General features: G+C 39.3%; 1 protein-coding gene across 14 annotated transcripts in view; it reads left to right on the top strand.

The window, feature by feature from the left end:
• The window catches only part of ADGRL3 (adhesion G protein-coupled receptor L3), a 1180558-nt gene that overhangs the window by 1029227 nt on the left and 129655 nt on the right, over positions 1–21676 (top strand). For 4 of the 14 annotated variants that reach the window (XM_075352542.1, XM_075352544.1, XM_075352541.1 and 1 more), the window contains one exon: positions 17101–17118. The exons of 7 other annotated variants lie outside the window; for them this stretch is intronic. In XM_075352542.1, the coding sequence (XP_075208657.1) occupies positions 17101–17118 (18 nt within the window). Of the gene's footprint in view, positions 1–17100; positions 17153–21676 lie in introns of all 14 variants that reach the window. 3 more of the 14 variants (XM_075352552.1, XM_075352546.1, XM_075352549.1) reach the window with 1 other exon arrangement.

Below are 21676 nucleotides of genomic sequence, written 5' to 3'. Positions count from 1 at the left end.
GGTATGTTGGACGGTCAATTGGCTTCTTGTACAGGGATGTCTGTATTTCATTGTTCCGTAGTTTAATCATGGTGTCCAAGAAGTTGATTTCCGTGCAGGAGTAGTTGAGTGTTAGGTTGATGGTGGGATGAAACTGATTAAATTGTTCATGGAAGGTCTTCAGCTGCTCCTCAGACTCTGTCCAGATGATTAAAATATCATCAATGTAACGGTAGTAGGCCAGAGGCCTGATAGGACAAGAGGATAAAAAGTCACTCTCAAGCTTGGCCATGAAAAGATTTGCATATTGTGGTGCCATTTTGCTTCCCATTGCAGTCCCAGTCTCCTGTAGATATATGTCATTGTCAAATTCAAAGTAATTATGGGTGAGGATAAATTTTGTAAGCTTCACCACAGAATTGGCATCAGTTCCTGTATTTTCCAGGAAAATTTTGCAAGCATTTAATCCATCCTGGTGTGGAATATTCGAGTACAAGGATTCCACATCCATGGTGGCAAGGATGGTTCCCTCTGGAAGAGGACCTATTGCTGATAGTTTTTTCAATAGGTCAGTAGTGTCCTGGATGTAGCTGCTTGTATCCCTTACCAAGGGTTTAAGGATACCCTCTACCCATCCAGAGACTTGTTCAGTGAGGGTGCCCACACATGAAATGATGGGTCTTCCTGGGTTTCCAGATTTGTGAATTTTGGGAAGCATGTAGAATGTGCCTATTCTTGGACTCACCGGTATCAGTTCATCAGTTCTTATGGATATGTCAGGCAGACAAGAGGCCAACTTGTTAAGTTCCTTGTAATAGTCCTGTGTAGGGTCAGACTCCAATTTCTTATAGTAGCGTGTGTCCATCAGTTGTCTGTGTGCTTCCTTCATGTAGTCTGATTTGTTCATCATGACTATTGCACCCCCCTTGTCTGCAGGTTTAATGATGATTTCTTTGTTGGTTTTCAAAGATTTTATGGCCCTTCTCTCCTGGGCACTGATGTTGGATGGTTGCCTCCTGTGTGTGTCTAGGAAAGTGGATTTTACCAAATGTCTGAAAGTGTCTATATAGTTATCCAGATGAGGGTTGCGTCCTGGTGGAGGTGTCCAATCTGATCTTTTCCTGGTTGTCAAGATCCGTCTTCCTTCAGTCTGGGAGGATTCTGAAACATCTGCATCGCTAAAATATTCCCTCAGACGTAGTCTCCTGAAGTAATCTTCCATGTCGCTGCAGAGTTCAATTTTGTCTAGAGCTTTAGTCGGACAAAATGAGAGTCCTCTAGAAAGCACAGCAACTTCCATTTTGTTTGGTTTGTAATCCGAGAGATTGATAACACAGTTAGATGCTTTTGTGCCTTGAATGGACTTGGTTTCCAAGTTGTCAGGTTTTGGCTTTGTTCTCCACCTGTTTGTATTAAGTCCTGAATTGAGGCGCAGTCTGTGTAGCTTCTTTTCCTTGTTGTGGATCAGAAGGGTTCGTAGTCTGTAGTAGTATTGTTGTACTTCTTGTTCTGTGCTTTCTGGAAGTGTCTTCCTTTGTGTTTCAAATTCCCTCTGGATTTTACTCTTGATGCTGTAGAAGACATGCAAAAGGTGATTCCTTAGTCTCTCAGAAGTCCTGTGACAAAGGTTTTGTGCATAATGGGTATTGTAGGTATGTAGAATTGGGTTTGTAATCCAGAGTCCTTTGGGGATCAGATTCTCCTTTTTGCATTTGGATAAGAAAAATATGTCGCTGTCCAGTTGTGCGCGTTTCTTCAGAAGTGTCTTTAGTTCCATAAAGATGCGGTACATTCTGGTATCCTCCATTTTGATACAAGTAAAATATATCTTTGTACCGTGTTAGCCAGTAGAGATAAAAAAAATTGTTTAAAAGAACAGAGAGTCCTCAGTGGTTGATACCTTTTAATGGCTAACTGAAAAGATGGTAATAATTGCAAGCTTTCGAGACTACTCAGGTCTCTTCATCAGGCATGGTATAACACAAAATCTGAAGAGTCACGTATTTATACACAACAGGACTTAGAATAGTGCAGTAAAAAAAAAAAAAAAAAAAGAACAAGTTATATGAAACAGAACTATCTCTATGGCAGGGGGACAAGCTGTTCTAGCCATAAATACTGATGCAGTTCAGTGTGAAAGTTTTATTGTCCTTTGATAAGGGTCTGGTCTAGGGCTGTGACATGCTCCGATGGTCAGAGGAGCACATCTTTTAACTGATGTAAAAAGACATGAATCCATGAGACACATTCATTCCTTCTCTGAATGTGTCAAAGGTCATCATAAGTTTGTACTCCCATAGTCTCCTGTCTCTCTGGGACTTGAAGTTTCCTTTCAATACCAGCAATTTCATGTCCATGATGCTGTGGTCTGGGTTACAAAAATGTTTGGCCACAGGTAGATCCATCCTTTTTTCTCTAATTGTGTGGCGGTGAGAATTCATCCTTGTCCTGAGCTGTTGTCCTGTCTCCCCTACATACAGACCCCCAGTTGGACATTTGGTACATATAATTAAGTACACCACATTGGTTGTGGTGCAGCTGAACGTACCTGGGATCTTGTAGTCCTGATGTGATCTGGGAATCTTTATCTTGTCCGTTGTCAATATTAATGGACAGGTCTTGCATTTTTTCTGGTTGCAGGGAAATGTTCCTGTTGGTGTTGGAGAGGACAGGGAGCTTCTGACAATGATGCTTCTTAGATTTGGGGGCTGTCTAAAACACAGAAGTGGGGGGTCTGGAAAAATAGATTTTAACCGGGCATCTTTTTGCAGTAATGGTTGTAGTTTCCGTGCAGCTCCTCTAAACACCTCCAGATGTGGATTGTAGGTGACTACAAGAGGGACCCGGTTGTTCTCTTCTTTGGTTTTATAATGTAGAAGATGGTTTCTTGATATTCTGGTGGCTCTTATAATCTGGTTTTCAATTGTTCTTGGGTGGTAGCCTTGATTCAAAAAGGTTTTTCTGAGGCCCTCAAGGTGATTGTCTCTATCTGTACTGTTGGAACATATCCGATTGTACCTGATAGCCTGGCTGTATACAATAGAGTTTTTTATATGTTTTGGATGAAAACTGTCCCATTTCAGGTATGTTGGACGGTCAATTGGCTTCTTGTACAGGGATGTCTGTATTTCATTGTTCCGTAGTTTAATCATGGTGTCCAAGAAGTTGATTTCCGTGCAGGAGTAGTTGAGTGTTAGGTTGATGGTGGGATGAAACTGATTAAATTGTTCATGGAAGGTCTTCAGCTGCTCCTCAGACTCTGTCCAGATGATTAAAATATCATCAATGTAACGGTAGTAGGCCAGAGGCCTGATAGGACAAGAGGATAAAAAGTCACTCTCAAGCTTGGCCATGAAAAGATTTGCATATTGTGGTGCCATTTTGCTTCCCATTGCAGTCCCAGTCTCCTGTAGATATATGTCATTGTCAAATTCAAAGTAATTATGGGTGAGGATAAATTTTGTAAGCTTCACCACAGAATTGGCATCAGTTCCTGTATTTTCCAGGAAAATTTTGCAAGCATTTAATCCATCCTGGTGTGGAATATTCGAGTACAAGGATTCCACATCCATGGTGGCAAGGATGGTTCCCTCTGGAAGAGGACCTATTGCTGATAGTTTTTTCAATAGGTCAGTAGTGTCCTGGATGTAGCTGCTTGTATCCCTTACCAAGGGTTTAAGGATACCCTCTACCCATCCAGAGACTTGTTCAGTGAGGGTGCCCACACATGAAATGATGGGTCTTCCTGGGTTTCCAGATTTGTGAATTTTGGGAAGCATGTAGAATGTGCCTATTCTTGGACTCACCGGTATCAGTTCATCAGTTCTTATGGATATGTCAGGCAGACAAGAGGCCAACTTGTTAAGTTCCTTGTAATAGTCCTGTGTAGGGTCAGACTCCAATTTCTTATAGTAGCGTGTGTCCATCAGTTGTCTGTGTGCTTCCTTCATGTAGTCTGATTTGTTCATCATGACTATTGCACCCCCCTTGTCTGCAGGTTTAATGATGATTTCTTTGTTGGTTTTCAAAGATTTTATGGCCCTTCTCTCCTGGGCACTGAGGTGTTTAGAGGAGCTGCACGGAAACTACAACCATTACTGCAAAAAGATGCCCGGTTAAAATCTATTTTTCCAGACCCCCCACTTCTGTGTTTTAGACAGCCCCCAAATCTAAGAAGCATCATTGTCAGAAGCTCCCTGTCCTCTCCAACACCAACAGGAACATTTCCCTGCAACCAGAAAAAATGCAAGACCTGTCCATTAATATTGACAACGGACAAGATAAAGATTCCCAGATCACATCAGGACTACAAGATCCCAGGTACGTTCAGCTGCACCACAACCAATGTGGTGTACTTAATTATATGTACCAAATGTCCAACTGGGGGTCTGTATGTAGGGGAGACAGGACAACAGCTCAGGACAAGGATGAATTCTCACCGCCACACAATTAGAGAAAAAAGGATGGATCTACCTGTGGCCAAACATTTTTGTAACCCAGACCACAGCATCATGGACATGAAATTGCTGGTATTGAAAGGAAACTTCAAGTCCCAGAGAGACAGGAGACTATGGGAGTACAAACTTATGATGACCTTTGACACATTCAGAGAAGGAATGAATGTGTCTCATGGATTCATGTCTTTTTACATCAGTTAAAAGATGTGCTCCTCTGACCATCGGAGCATGTCACAGCCCTAGACCAGACCCTTATCAAAGGACAATAAAACTTTCACACTGAACTGCATCAGTATTTATGGCTAGAACAGCTTGTCCCCCTGCCATAGAGATAGTTCTGTTTCATATAACTTGTTCTTTTTTTTTTTTTTTTTTACTGCACTATTCTAAGTCCTGTTGTGTATAAATACGTGACTCTTCAGATTTTGTGTTATACCATGCCTGATGAAGAGACCTGAGTAGTCTCGAAAGCTTGCAATTATTACCATCTTTTCAGTTAGCCATTAAAAGGTATCAACCACTGAGGACTCTCTGTTCTTTTAAACAATTTTTTTTATCTCTACTGGCTAACACGGTACAAAGATATATTTTACTTGTATCAAAATGGAGGATACCAGAATGTACCGCATCTTTATGGAACTAAAGACACTTCTGAAGAAACGCGCACAACTGGACAGCGACATATTTTTCTTATCCAAATGCAAAAAGGAGAATCTGATCCCCAAAGGACTCTGGATTACAAACCCAATTCTACATACCTACAATACCCATTATGCACAAAACCTTTGTCACAGGACTTCTGAGAGACTAAGGAATCACCTTTTGCATGTCTTCTACAGCATCAAGAGTAAAATCCAGAGGGAATTTGAAACACAAAGGAAGACACTTCCAGAAAGCACAGAACAAGAAGTACAACAATACTACTACAGACTACGAACCCTTCTGATCCACAACAAGGAAAAGAAGCTACACAGACTGCGCCTCAATTCAGGACTTAATACAAACAGGTGGAGAACAAAGCCAAAACCTGACAACTTGGAAACCAAGTCCATTCAAGGCACAAAAGCATCTAACTGTGTTATCAATCTCTCGGATTACAAACCAAACAAAATGGAAGTTGCTGTGCTTTCTAGAGGACTCTCATTTTGTCCGACTAAAGCTCTAGACAAAATTGAACTCTGCAGCGACATGGAAGATTACTTCAGGAGACTACGTCTGAGGGAATATTTTAGCGATGCAGATGTTTCAGAATCCTCCCAGACTGAAGGAAGACGGATCTTGACAACCAGGAAAAGATCAGATTGGACACCTCCACCAGGACGCAACCCTCATCTGGATAACTATATAGACACTTTCAGACATTTGGTAAAATCCACTTTCCTAGACACACACAGGAGGCAACCATCCAACATCAGTGCCCAGGAGAGAAGGGCCATAAAATCTTTGAAAACCAACAAAGAAATCATCATTAAACCTGCAGACAAGGGGGGTGCAATAGTCATGATGAACAAATCAGACTACATGAAGGAAGCACACAGACAACTGATGGACACACGCTACTATAAGAAATTGGAGTCTGACCCTACACAGGACTATTACAAGGAACTTAACAAGTTGGCCTCTTGTCTGCCTGACATATCCATAAGAACTGATGAACTGATACCGGTGAGTCCAAGAATAGGCACATTCTACATGCTTCCCAAAATTCACAAATCTGGAAACCCAGGAAGACCCATCATTTCATGTGTGGGCACCCTCACTGAACAAGTCTCTGGATGGGTAGAGGGTATCCTTAAACCCTTGGTAAGGGATACAAGCAGCTACATCCAGGACACTACTGACCTATTGAAAAAACTATCAGCAATAGGTCCTCTTCCAGAGGGAACCATCCTTGCCACCATGGATGTGGAATCCTTGTACTCGAATATTCCACACCAGGATGGATTAAATGCTTGCAAAATTTTCCTGGAAAATACAGGAACTGATGCCAATTCTGTGGTGAAGCTTACAAAATTTATCCTCACCCATAATTACTTTGAATTTGACAATGACATATATCTACAGGAGACTGGGACTGCAATGGGAAGCAAAATGGCACCACAATATGCAAATCTTTTCATGGCCAAGCTTGAGAGTGACTTTTTATCCTCTTGTCCTATCAGGCCTCTGGCCTACTACCGTTACATTGATGATATTTTAATCATCTGGACAGAGTCTGAGGAGCAGCTGAAGACCTTCCATGAACAATTTAATCAGTTTCATCCCACCATCAACCTAACACTCAACTACTCCTGCACGGAAATCAACTTCTTGGACACCATGATTAAACTACGGAACAATGAAATACAGACATCCCTGTACAAGAAGCCAATTGACCGTCCAACATACCTGAAATGGGACAGTTTTCATCCAAAACATATAAAAAACTCTATTGTATACAGCCAGGCTATCAGGTACAATCGGATATGTTCCAACAGTACAGATAGAGACAATCACCTTGAGGGCCTCAGAAAAACCTTTTTGAATCAAGGCTACCACCCAAGAACAATTGAAAACCAGATTATAAGAGCCACCAGAATATCAAGAAACCATCTTCTACATTATAAAACCAAAGAAGAGAACAACCGGGTCCCTCTTGTAGTCACCTACAATCCACATCTGGAGGTGTTTAGAGGAGCTGCACGGAAACTACAACCATTACTGCAAAAAGATGCCCGGTTAAAATCTATTTTTCCAGACCCCCCACTTCTGTGTTTTAGACAGCCCCCAAATCTAAGAAGCATCATTGTCAGAAGCTCCCTGTCCTCTCCAACACCAACAGGAACATTTCCCTGCAACCAGAAAAAATGCAAGACCTGTCCATTAATATTGACAACGGACAAGATAAAGATTCCCAGATCACATCAGGACTACAAGATCCCAGGTACGTTCAGCTGCACCACAACCAATGTGGTGTACTTAATTATATGTACCAAATGTCCAACTGGGGGTCTGTATGTAGGGGAGACAGGACAACAGCTCAGGACAAGGATGAATTCTCACCGCCACACAATTAGAGAAAAAAGGATGGATCTACCTGTGGCCAAACATTTTTGTAACCCAGACCACAGCATCATGGACATGAAATTGCTGGTATTGAAAGGAAACTTCAAGTCCCAGAGAGACAGGAGACTATGGGAGTACAAACTTATGATGACCTTTGACACATTCAGAGAAGGAATGAATGTGTCTCATGGATTCATGTCTTTTTACATCAGTTAAAAGATGTGCTCCTCTGACCATCGGAGCATGTCACAGCCCTAGACCAGACCCTTATCAAAGGACAATAAAACTTTCACACTGAACTGCATCAGTATTTATGGCTAGAACAGCTTGTCCCCCTGCCATAGAGATAGTTCTGTTTCATATAACTTGTTCTTTTTTTTTTTTTTTTTTTTTACTGCACTATTCTAAGTCCTGTTGTGTATAAATACGTGACTCTTCAGATTTTGTGTTATACCATGCCTGATGAAGAGACCTGAGTAGTCTCGAAAGCTTGCAATTATTACCATCTTTTCAGTTAGCCATTAAAAGGTATCAACCACTGAGGACTCTCTGTTCTTTTAAACAATTTTTTTTATCGCATACTAAATACTCTAAAAAATTGATCATTTTTGTGTTGTCATATTCTAAAAGCTACAACTTCTTTTTTGCTTATCAAAGCTATGTAGGGGTTTTTTTGCAGGACAAGCTGAACTCTTCGTCATTTTGGGGGATAAACAAACTTTTAATCACTTACTATTCCATTTTTTAGGGGGCAAGATGAACAAAACACCCTGCAGCATAATTGACATTTTAACTTTATTTCACAGGTTGACAGATGCATGGTGATCCCTAATTCACGTAACATATATATATATATATATATATATATTGCTCAAAAAAATAAAAGAAACACTTAAACAACAGAATGGTATTTTAGTGTTCCTTTTATTTTTTTATATACAGTCGGGGGAAAATAAGTATTTGATAGACTCGATTTTGCAAGTTTTCCCACCTACAAAGAATAGAGAGGTCTGTAATTTTTATTATAGCCAACCAATTTACATCCAAAATATTTTGACAAAAGGGTGGAAAAAATAACAGATGTTCGTATATCAAAAATAGTGAATCACTCTATGTTCATCACCCTGACTCAAAAATAGAGAGGAAGGTAAAAGGTTCCCGAACAGATAACCAAACCACTTTAACAAAAAAGGAACCAGAAACAATAGTATAGAAAATATCTTTATTAAAGTAAATCAAAGCAAAAAGGGTGTCATTACAGAATGATACACTAGATGGCAGCGCCCATCAACAGGAGGAGAAAAGGGGAATCACCCAAATAAAAAAACGTGTACAAAAATAAATATAAAGCCAGATCCAAATTTCAGTGTAATAGTGCCCAACACAATTATATGTGGTTTAAACATAAAGGAATGGATGTGCTAATACAACAATAAAGAGCAATAAATGGATGGTGAGACTAAACTGTTAACATCTCCTCCTGCTGGAATGGCGCCACCTGCACCCAACGCACGTTTCAGCAAACAGCCTTCGTCAGGGGGAGTGGCATCACACCGGCAGGAGGTGCCCTTAAATATGCAGTCCCGGCCAATAGTAAAAACAGTGCAACAGCAGTACAGTGCGCCATCAGCAAGGCTGACAGGATGATGACGCGCCTTGCTGATTGCGCGCTATTCTGCTGTTGCACAGCGCATGCGCCACTTACAGTTTCCCCACTATTTTTACTATTGGCCGGGACTGCATATTTAAGGGCATCTCCTGCCGGTGTGACACCATGCCCCCTGACTAAGGCTGTTTGCTGAAACGTGCGTTGGGTGTGGGTGGCACCATTCCAGCAGGAAAAGATGTTAATAGGTTAGTCTCACCATCCACTTATTACTCATTATTGTTTTATTAGCACATCCATTCCTTTATGTTTAAACCACATATAATTGTGTTGGGCACTATTACACTGGAATTTGGATCTGGCTTTATATTTATGTTTGAAAACGTTTTTTTATTTGGGTGATTCCCCTTTTCTCATCCTGTCGATGGGCGCTGCCATTTAGTGTATCATTCTGTAATGACACCCTTTTTGCTTTGATTTACTTTAATAAAGATATTTTCTGTACTATTGTTTCTGGTTCCTTTTTTGTTAAATTGGTTTAATTTTTATTGTAGGTACACTCCAACTGTGACAGACAAAATTCCCCCAAAAATTCAGAAAATCCCATTGTATGATTTTTAAATAATTAATTTGCATTTTATTGCATGAAATAAGTAATTGATACAATAGAGAAACAGAACTTAATATTTGATACAGAAACCTTTGTTTGCAATTAAAGAGGTCAGACATTTCTTGTAGTTCTTCACCAAGTTTGCACACACTGCAGCAGGACTTCTATCCCACTCCTCCATACAGATCTCCAGATCTTTCAGGTTTTGGGGCAACATTGAGTTTAAGTTCCCTCCAAACATTATCTATTGGGTTCAGGTCTGTAGACTGGCTAGACCACACCAGGACCTTGAAATGCTTTTTTCAGAGTCACTCCTTAGTTGCTCTGGCTGTGTTTCAGGTCACTGTTATGCTAGAAGACCCAGCCAAAACCATCTTCAATGCTCTTACTGAGGGAAGGAGGTTGTTGGCCAAAATCTCAGCATACTTGACCTCATCCATCCTCCCTTCGGTGCAGTCGTCCAGTCTCTATTGCAGAAAAGCACTCCCAAAGTATAATGTTTACAAGCCCATGCTTCACGCTTGGGACAATGTTCTTGGGGTTGTACTCCTCCTTCTTCCTCCGAACACGGTGAGTGGAGTTCTATTGTTCTATTTTGGGTTCATCTGACCACATTACCTTCTCCCATGCCTCCTCTGTATCAGTCAGATTGTCATTGGCACACTTCAAACGAGCCTGGATGTGTGCTGGCATGAGCAGGGGGACCTTGCGTGCCCTGCAGGATTTTAATCCATGACGGCGTAGCATGTTACCAATGGTAATCTTTGAGACTGTCTTCAGGTCATTGACCAGGTCCTTCCGTGTAGTTTTGGACTGATTCCTAACCTTTCTCAGAATCATCCTTACTCCAAGAGGTAAGATCTTGCATGGAGCCTCAGACCAAGTAAGATTGACAGTCATCTTGAGTTTCTTCGGTGTTTTAATAATCGCAGCAACAGTTGCCTTCTCACCAAACTATTGTCCTGTAACCCATCCCAGCCTTGTGCAGGTCTACAATTTTGTTCCTGGTCTCCATAGATAGCTCATTGGTCTTGGCCATGGTGGAGAGGATGGAGTGTGATTGATTGTGTGGACAGGTGTATTTTATACAGGTAATGAGTTCAAACAGGTGCAATTAATACAAGTAATGAATGCAGAGTAGGAGGGCTTCTTAAAGAAAAAAATAACAGGTCTGTGAGTGTCAGAATTCTTGCTGATTGGTAGGGGATCAAATACTTATTTCATGCAATAAAATGCAAATTAATTATTTAAAAATCATACAGTGTGATTTTCTGGATTTTGTTTTATTCTGTCACAGTTGAAGTTACCTACAATAAAAATTACAGACCTCTCCATTCTTTGTAGGTGGGAAAACTTGCAAAATCGGCAGTGTATCAAATACTTATTTTCCCCACTGTACATATATATACGTGTTGTAGCCTTTTTTTATGGATGTAACACGTACCTATTATAATATATGGTGTTATTCACATATCTGTCTTTTTTTATGGAAACACGTCTTTTTTTTTCTGGTATCACAGATGAAAAGGACCAATACAAGTCTATCGGTCCTTGAAAAACACGTAAACCAAACGGATGACATCTGTGTACAATATGTGCACTGTCCATGTTTAACATTGAAAAGGATAGTTGAATCTTTGTAATTTATTTATTCATCCATGAAAAACACTGATGACAACGGATGGTAAACACTGATTGCAAAAACGGACACACAGACCGTACACTAATATTAATGGTAAAAATGGACAGACGGACCGTACAATAATTTTGATACTAAAAACGGACACACAGAACATACACTGATGAAACACTGATGGTAAAAACAGACTCACGGACAAAATACTAATGACACACAGCTGGTAAAAATGGACACACGGACCATACACTGATGACAGACTGATAGTAAAAACAGACATACGGACCATATACTGATGACACACTGATAGTAAAAACGGATACTTGGACCGTATACTGAAGACAACTGATTGTAAAGGCAGACACACGGACCATACACTGATGATACACTGATGGTAAAGACAGACACACGGACCGGACACTGATGACAACTAATGGCAAGGAGAGACACACGGACCGTACACTATTGACACAATGATGGTAAAAAAGGACACATGGACCACACACTGATGACACTGATGCTATAAATGGAGACACAGATCACACACTGATGACACACTGATGGAAAAACGGACACATGGACAATACGCTGATGACACTCTGATAGTAAAAACAGATACACGGACTGTACACTGATGACACAATGATGGTAAAAACGGACACACGGACCATACGCTGATGACACACTGATGGTAAAAACGGATACACGGACTGTACACTGATGACACAATGACGGTAAAAACGGACACACGGACCATACGCTGATGACACACTGATGGTAAAAACGGATACACGGACCACACACTGATGACACAATGATGGTAAAACGGACACACGGACCACACGCTGATAAAACAATGATGGTAAAAACAGACACACGGACCACACACTGATGGTAAAAATGGACACATGGATTGAACACTGATGACACTGATGGTAACAATGGACACAGGGACCGTATACTGATGACAACTGATGGTAAAGACAGACACACGGACCGTACATTATTGACACAATGATGGTTAAAACAGGCACATGGACCATATACTGATGACACACTGAGGGTAAAAATAGACACAGGGACCATACTCTGATGGCACACTGATGGTAAAAATGGACACACGGCGAATACACTGATGCATAACACTGATGACACTGGTAACAATTTTTCACATATGTGTTTAAACACAGAAATGTGAACGAGTCCTTACACAAATAATAATTTTCACACACACAAAATATATCAATATCTATATATTTTTTAGATTTTTCTCCTTTTTTTAGTATTCATAAATTTTGAGAGCAATGACTTTTTATTATTCAGCTGATGTGTCTGTATGAGGGTCTGTGGAATGAAACACTTTTCATTTATACCATTTTGGGGAAAGAATAAATCCACTGTGCACAAGGTAATGAGGAGAACAGCCAATCTTCCCACACAGGGAAACACTGAACGAGTTCATGACAAACATGCTTCCAGAGATATTGACTTTTGTATCACTTTTTATTGTTTTTTTTCGTGTATTTTTGTTTTTTTGGCATGCAACTTACAAAAACAGCAATTTGACATTGATTTTTCTTGTGTTTTTATTATTATTATTATTATTATTATTATCATTATATTATTATTATTATTATTATCTTTTGTGCCGCTATAATGTGGACTACAAATTGTAGTGTAATGTGGTTTAAAATATCTGCTTGCAAGAATTCTACTGACAGGCATCAGCATCATAGGCTTCTATTCTAACTTTGGAGCAATTGTTAGACCATAGATTTCCATACCGAAATAATGGCACCCTACAATAGTGGTAACTGAGCTTGTAGTAATGTGAGAACTGGTTATGTGTAGGAGAGCCACAACATCATAATCCTGAGCAGAAAGCTGCAGACACATCAGTTTGATTGGAAGTGGTTAAAGGAAAGAAAAGGTTGAGGGCATAGATAGGAACAATAGCGAAACTGTAACTTGCCTATTTGAGACATCCTGCTGGAAATTTGGAGAATGCGAAAGATTACAAAATCATTTCTAGACCATCTTCAATGCACACATCCACAGAGGTATGCCCTGACAGAACTAATTAATGATAAAGTATAGCACAAAAGTAATTGCGTCCATAACATTTTTGTAAATATTTTATTATATCTTTTTATGGGACAACACTGAAGATATGACACAATATAAAGTAGTCAGTGTACAGCTTGTATAACGGTGTAAATTTGGTGTGCCCTCTAAATATCACAACACACAGCCATTAATGTTTAAACTGGTGGCAACAAAAGTGCACCTCTACACCTCTAAGTGAAAATGGACAAATTGTGCCCAAATTGTCAATATTTTGTGCGGTCACCATTATTTTCAAGCACTGCCAATACTCTCTTGAGCATGGATTTCACTAAAGCTTCACATGAGCCACTGGAATCCTCTTCCATCCTCCATGACGACATCTGGTAGATATTAGAGACATTGTGCTCCTCCAGCCTCCATTTGAGGATGCTCCACAAATGCTCAATAGGGTTTAGGTCCGGAGATATGCTTGGCCAGTCCAGCACCTTTAGCCTCAGTTTGTTTAGCAAGGCAGTGTCAGTAAGAACTATAGTATAGTGGTGTATCTAATCTGTATACTTGTGTGTAGACAGTCCCTACAAGTAGTATTCAACCCCCTGCAGATTTAGCAGGTTTACACATTCGGAATTAACTTGGCATTGTGACATTTGGACTGTAGATCAGCCTGGAAGTGTGAAATGCACTGCAGCAAAAAAGAATGTTATTTATTTTTTTTTTTTTTAAATTGTGAAAAGTTTATTCAGAGTGTCATTTATTATTCAACCCCTCAATCCACCAGAATTCTGTTTGGTTCCCCTAAAGTATTAAGAAGTATTTCAGGCACAAAGAACAATGAGCTTCACATGTTTGGATTAATTATCTCTTTTTCCAGCCTTTTCTGACTAATTAAGACCCTCCCCAAACTTGTGAACAGCACTCATACTTGGTCAACATGGGAAAGACAAAGAAGCATTCCAGGGCCATCAGAGACAAGATCGTGGAGGGTCACAAGGCTGGCAAGGGGTACAAACCCCTTTCCAAGGAGTTGGGCCTACCTGTCTCCACTGTTGGGAGCATCATCCGGAAGTGGAAGGCTTATGGAACTACTGTTAGCCTTCCACGGCCTGGACAGCCTTTGAATGTTTCCACCCGTGCCGAGGCCAGGCTTGTCCGAAGAGTCAAGGCTAACCCAAGGACAACAAGGAAGGAGCTCTGGGAAGATCTCATGGCAGTGGGGACATTGGTTTCAGTCAATACCATAAGTAACGTACTCCACCGCAATGGTCTCCGTTCCAGACGAGCCCGTAAGGTACCTTTACTTTCAAAGCGTCATGTCAAGTCTCGTCTACAGTTTGCTCATGATCACTTGGAGGACTCTGAGACAGACTGGTTCAAGGTTCTCTGGTCTGATGAGACCAAGATCGAGATCTTTGGTGCCAACCACACACGTGACGTTTGGAGACTGGATGGCACTGCATACAACCCCAAGAATACCATCCCTACAGTCAAGCATGGTGGTGGCAGCATCATGCTGTGGGGCTGTTTCTCAGCCAAGGGGCCTGGCCATCTGGTGTGCATCCATGGGAAGATGGATAGCATGGCCTACCTGGAGATTTTGGCCAAGAACCTCCGCTCCTCCATCAAGGATCTTAAGATGGGTCGTCATTTCATCTTCCAACAAGACAAAGACCCAAAGCACACAGCCAAGAAAACCAAGGCCTGATTCAAGAGGGAAAAAATCAAGGTGTTGTAGTGGCCTAGTCAGTCTCCTGACCTTAACCCAATTGAAAACTTGTGGAAGGAGCTCAAGATTAAAGTCTATATGAGACACCCAAAGAACCTAGATAACTTGGAGAAGATCTGCATGGAGGAGTGGGCCAAGATAACTCCAGAGACCTGTGCCGGCCTGATCAGGTCTTATAAAAGACAATTATTAGCTGTAATTGCAAACAAGGGTTATTCCACAAAATATTAAACCTAGGGGTTGAATAATAATTGACCCACACTTTTATGTTGAAAATTTATTAAAATTTAACTGACCAACATAACTTGTTGGTTTGTAAGATTTATGCATCTGTTAATAAATCCTGCTCTTGTTTGAAGTTTGCAGGCTCTATTTTATTTGCATCTTATCAAACCTGCTGAATCTGCAGGGGGTTGAATACTACTTGTAGGCACTGTATATATATATATATATATATATATATATATATATACACACACACACACACACACACACACACACACACACACACATATATGCATATGTGGTGATGTATGCAGATATATAAATATATATATATATATATATGTATATATATATGTAATATCCATCTATATCCATATATTTATGTAGATATCTCTCGCTCCCTCTCTCTGTATATATACAAACACGCATGCATATCTATATTATATATATATATATATATATATATATACTGTATATATATATATATATATATATATATATATATATACTGTATACATATGCTAAATGACTAATAATGATATTTAATAAACTAAAATCCAGAATTACATTTTTGTTTTTTTGTTTTTTTTCTTTTTTTTTTTCTTATTCCTTCTCCACGAGCACAATAAAAATTGATCAAAAGTTCATATTCATCCCCAAAAGGTGTCATTGACAAATACAACTCATCTTCCATAAAAAACAAGCCCTCCTACAGTTACATCAATGAATGAATAACAGACTGATGACTTCTGGAGTATCACAGTGAAAAATTGAAAAAAGAATGTTTGGTCCTTATGGAAGAAATAGGCTTCATCATTAAAGGGAATCTGACATGTGTAAAACTGCTACCGTAATAACTCACTAATATTAATAGGTTATTAGCCTGCACATTAATAGGGTTAATGTGCAGGCTAATAGCCTTCTGGAGCTGTCGGGCACCTGAACATTAAACCCTGCTGCCGGGAGGAAATTTTCTTTAATCCTCCCAGCAGTGTTCCAGTTTCAGTCATAGAGGTGGCTCCTGCACTGGTTCAGTCACCGCTGTGTGTGTGGAGAATGACAGCTGTAACTGCACCCCCGCACTGACTGACAACCGGTCAGCATTAGAAGAAGCTGTCAGTCAGTGTGGGGGACACGGTTACAGCCGCCGCTCTTCATATACAGGGAGGTGACTAAACCCGTGCCAGTGCCACCCCTGTGACTAAACCCAGAATGCTGCTAGCATTTTTACACATGACAGGATCCCTTTAAGGGATTAGAGCAAGGAATGTTTTTGATTACAATCTCAAGTTGCTACTATGGATCTGTTGTTCTAGGCCCCTGAGCATTTGCCTGGTTTGTCAATCATTAAAATTGACGCTCTGTGTGATTGTATAAGGTCAGAACAGATTACTAGTGAATGACTAAAAGGAAAGAAGTTGTATACTGTGTGCAACTGATATAATTATTCAATGAATACACATTGTTTGCTGAAACGATGACATCCCTTTGATATATCCTGTTGGTATGCCAATATAATATGTAAGTAAATATATTATTTTTTTATTTGATCTAATAAGATGATGCAAACCATGGCATAAAGACTCATTTTAGTAATAATTGGCACTTTATTTTAAAGGATTTATGAAATAATGGTTTGATATTCTTTACGGTGTCCACTAGAACTACTCATGTTCTGTTACAAATATTCCAACTGTTTGAGTAAGCTTACTTACTGTTTTTTTCTTTCCTTTTCTTCATGCTGTCGCTTAGAGCCCTTCAGAGAGACAAGTATGGGAGTAAAACTAAATTTTGCTTATCAAATGTAATTCCTAATTGAATTTCTTATATTTATTAAACATTTACCTAGCATATTACATAACTGGTGGACCTTTGATGATATTTTCTTTAGCCATTGCTGTATCTTTGTGGTACCTTTTGTTTAATGCAACTTAATTTACACAACTTTTTTTTTTTAAATATTTGTTTGTACAGTTTATTTTTTTAATTTAATTGATTTGTATAAGGTACCAAACCATACAGCAAAAATTTAAATAAAAGAAAAATATTTATGTTGTTGGTTCTAATGGATCAGTGTATTTCATGTCAATTAGATTGTTTAAAGAGGTTCTAAAGTTTTAGCAAACTGAGCATTAATAAAACTTTTTCATTGACTTGTGTAAAAAAAAACAAAACAAAAAAAACTTAGTCTCCATACTGAAATTCCCGGGACGTACTGATGTGATGTACACGTTTTTTATTTAGAGGAAAGCACAGACACTCTCAATTACATGTCTGTCAACGAGAAGTTTTACCTATTTTAATGCTCTTTTATAGGGTTCCTAATGACAGCTAAAATGATTGCAAATGAAAGTAATCATTGTCCACAGGGTCATGTCTGCAGGTTGCCAGAATGTAGATTTTCACTAAAGGCTTCAGTCAGTTTATCAGACATCAGCGCTGCAGTCAGTCCACAGTCAAAGATACACAGTCCACAGTTTAGTGTAAAATCGGTTTAGCCACAGTCCAAAGCTACGTTTACACATCCAAATCTTTGTACTGCCAATTTTGTAAGTCAGCACACTGACTTACTGACTTATGGATCAAGTGTGCTGACACAATTTTGGTCAGCACACTTGATACATACACAGATCAGTTTTAACCCCTTCATGACTTTGACATTTTTCCGTATTTTTTTCTTTTTTTCTTTTTTTCCTTACCTTTTTCCAAGAGACGGGATTTTTTATCTTTGTGTCAAAATTGCTAAACAAGGGTTTGTTTTTTGCTGGACGAGTTTTACTTTTGAATGACACCATTTATTTTACCATATAGTGTACTGGAAAACGGTAAAAAAAATTCAGGTGCGCTGAAATTGCCAAAAAAAGCGCACTTCCACATTTTATTTTTAATTAATTATGTTCACTATTATAGATGAGCGATCCCGAATGACAAAGATCGGAAAATGTTACAACCATACGATTTTGGCCAGATCGGGATCAGACATCCGAACATTTACCGCACAAGTCAGCGATCTTGCCAAGGATCGGTAAAGGTTTGGATGGCAAAAAACATCCTCTCCCTGCCCATTACAGCCATCCATGTCAAGTATTGGCATGTCTGTGATTGGTTACTGTAAAAAAAAAAAAAGGAATCAAAAGGGTTAAAGCAGTATATACTTACCGAGTTTGCACGCAGCTTCTTCCAGGGCTGATAATTATCCCTCATAATTAATTCACTGCTTTCCCTGCCCAACAGCATCTGTATTTGGCTGCAGTCAGACTGCACCCACACCCTCTCTGACAGTGTTATATGATACCTCCCAACTGTCCCGGATTCAGTGGGACTGTCCCGATTTGAGGGCTCTCTCCCGCAGTCCCATTGGTCACTGCTTTTGTCGCGGCATCTGCTCTCAGTGAAATGAATAAATTAACTAAATTCAGTGCATAATTTAAATTTTCATCTGCTCTGGTTTCCCAGGCAGATCTAGAACTAATGATCTTGTGAGCTCTCCTTAGGGAGCAGTTCTACCATTGAGCCATTGCCTGTACCGACATCTACAGGAGGATTTGGTAATTTTGACCTGTATTGCAGGCTAAGAAGCCAGAAGTAAATTATTCGGTTACATAGAGATATAGATAGATATACAGTATACTGTATCTCTATGTAGGTAAAGAGAAAAGTCAGATTCTTTTACTCCTATAAAACTACTATAAGGAAATGAGAAAAAAAACATTTAAAAAAAATTCTTTGTTTTCAGCACTACTTGGAATCAAACTAGCAACTTTCAAACATGTGGCCAACAGCCCTAGATGTTCAGCCACAAGCTATGATGAAGTCAGAGGGAGGATTTTATATAGATGAACCTGCATTATTGTCCGTGACTTCACAGCAGATTACACTAGACATAGAGATCCATTGTACAGAGCAGCATCTCTACAGTGAAGGAAATAATTATTGATCCCTTGCTGATTTTGCAAGTTTGCCCACTGAAAAAGACATGAACAGTCTATAATTTTGAGGGTAGGTTAATTTTAACAGTGTGAGCTTGAATATCAAAAATAAAATCCAGAAAATCACATTGTATAAATTATATAAATTTATCTGCATTTTGCAGAGAGAAATAAGTTTTTGATCCCCTACCAACCATTAAAAGTTCTGGCTCCCACAGACCACTTACACACTCCTAATCAATTTGTTACCTGCATTAAAGACAGCTGTCTTAAATTGTCACCTGTGTAAGGAACTCCTGTCCACAGACTCAATTAATCAGTCAGACTCTAACCTCTACAACATGGGCAAGACCAAAGAGCTTTCTAAGGATGTCAGAGACAAGATCAAAGACCTGCACAAGGCTGGAATGGGCTGCAAAACCATAAGTAAGACAATGGATAAGAAGGAGACAACTATTGGTGCAATAGTAAGTAAATGGAAGAAATACAAAATGAATGTCAATCGACATCATTCTGAGGCACCATGCAAAATGTTACCTTGTGGGGTATCCAGGATCATGAGGAAGGTGAAAGATCACCCTAAAACTACACTGGGGGAACCACTGTCATCAAGAAAACCATTGGTAACACATTACATCATAATAGCTTAAAATCCTGCAGTGCCCGCAAACTCCCACTGCTCAAGAAGGCCCATTTACAGGTCCGTCTGAAGTTTGCCAATGAACACCTGGATTATTCTGAGAGTGATTGGGAGAAGGTGCTGAGGTCAGATGAGACAAAAATTGAGCTCTTTGGCCTTGACTCAACTCGCCGTGTTTGGAGGAAGAGAAATGCTGCCTATGACCCCAAAGAACACCATCCCCACTGTCAAGCATGTAGGTGGAAACTTTATGTTTTGGGGGTTTTCCTCTGCTAAGGGCACAGAACTAATTCACCACATCAATGGGACAATGGATGGAGCCATGTACCGTAAAATCCTGAGTAACAACCTACTACCATTCACCAGGACGTTAAAAATGGGTCCAGCATGACAATGACCCAAAACATACAGCCAGGGCAACAAAGAAGTGGCTCAAAAAGAAGCACATTAAGGTCATGGAGGGGCCATCCTATAGAAATCCCATAGAAAACGTATGAAGGGAGCTGAAGCTCTGAGTTGCCAAGCCTCAAAATTTTAATGATTTAGAGATGATTTGCAAAGAGGAGTGGACCAAAATTCCACCTGACGTGTGCACAAACCTTATCATCAACTACAAAAAATGTCTGACTGCTGTGCTTGCCAACAAGGGTTTTGCCACCATGTATTAAGTCTTGTTTTCCAGAGGGATCAAATACTAATTTCTCTCTGCAAAATGCAAATAAATTTATATAATTTATATGATATGATTTTATGGATTTTATTTTTGATATTCTATCTTTCACTGTTAAAATTAACCTATCCTTAAAATTATAGACTGTTCATGTCTTTGTCTGTGGGCAAAATTACAAAATCAGCAAGTAATCAAATAAATACTTTCTTCACTGTATGTCGTGTGTTCTAGAGGGAGAGGAAAAGATTTTTTTTACTTCAAATAAAAATTCCTAAAAATAATAAAAAAAATTTGAATACTGTAAATTTTTTTGCGCTTTTTTTTTATAAAATAATAAACATCACATATCAGCAAATAACATGGACATATTTAGTGTCCCTGTAATCGTAAGGACCCAAACACAGCGATCAGATTATTTATGAATATCGGTAAATTAAGTAAAAACATGGCGCAGCTGATTATTTTTTCTCTATTAAATCCATGAAAAATGTAATAAAAATGTAATGCTGAGGCCATGTTCACACACAGAATAAATGCTGCTTTTTTTCTCTATGTGTCTGCACCACACAGCGCAGTAGCAATCTGTGTGTTTGCTGCATTTTTATGCGATTTCCCAGATATTTGATACAAGTTTAGTGCAAATGTGAATCTGGGTTTTTAATGCTTTTTTAATACAACAGAAAAGCCTTGATTCTGTGTTTGAAAATGTAACAGCACTTTTTTTTACACTTGTGGTGTTTTCAGGCTTCATAAAGAATCCTATAGAGAAAAACAACACCATTAGTGCAGAGTTCAGAAGCGTATTTTCATGAAATCACATCCACTTTGCTTGGACATTTAGTCCATGTTCACATGTAGCATAAATGCCACATTTTTTTCTGCTGTTTTTTTGTACATTTATTCTGCTGTTCAAGCAAGGTGGATGTGATTTCATGAAAAGATACTTCTGAACGCTGCGGTTTTGGTGTTTTTTTTTTTTCCTCTAGAGGTTTCTCCGTGGAGCTTTAAAAAAATCGTGGAAAAAACTGCGGATAATTTTGTAAGTGCAAAAACGCATATTCACATCTGCAAAAAAAACGTATCAAATAA

This window comes from Anomaloglossus baeobatrachus, chromosome 1 (assembly GCF_048569485.1).
Source record: "Anomaloglossus baeobatrachus isolate aAnoBae1 chromosome 1, aAnoBae1.hap1, whole genome shotgun sequence".
Classification (NCBI taxonomy): domain Eukaryota; kingdom Metazoa; phylum Chordata; class Amphibia; order Anura; family Aromobatidae; genus Anomaloglossus; species Anomaloglossus baeobatrachus.
Note: the sequence above shows the minus strand (reverse complement) of the source record. Positions and strands in the feature narration are given on the sequence as shown.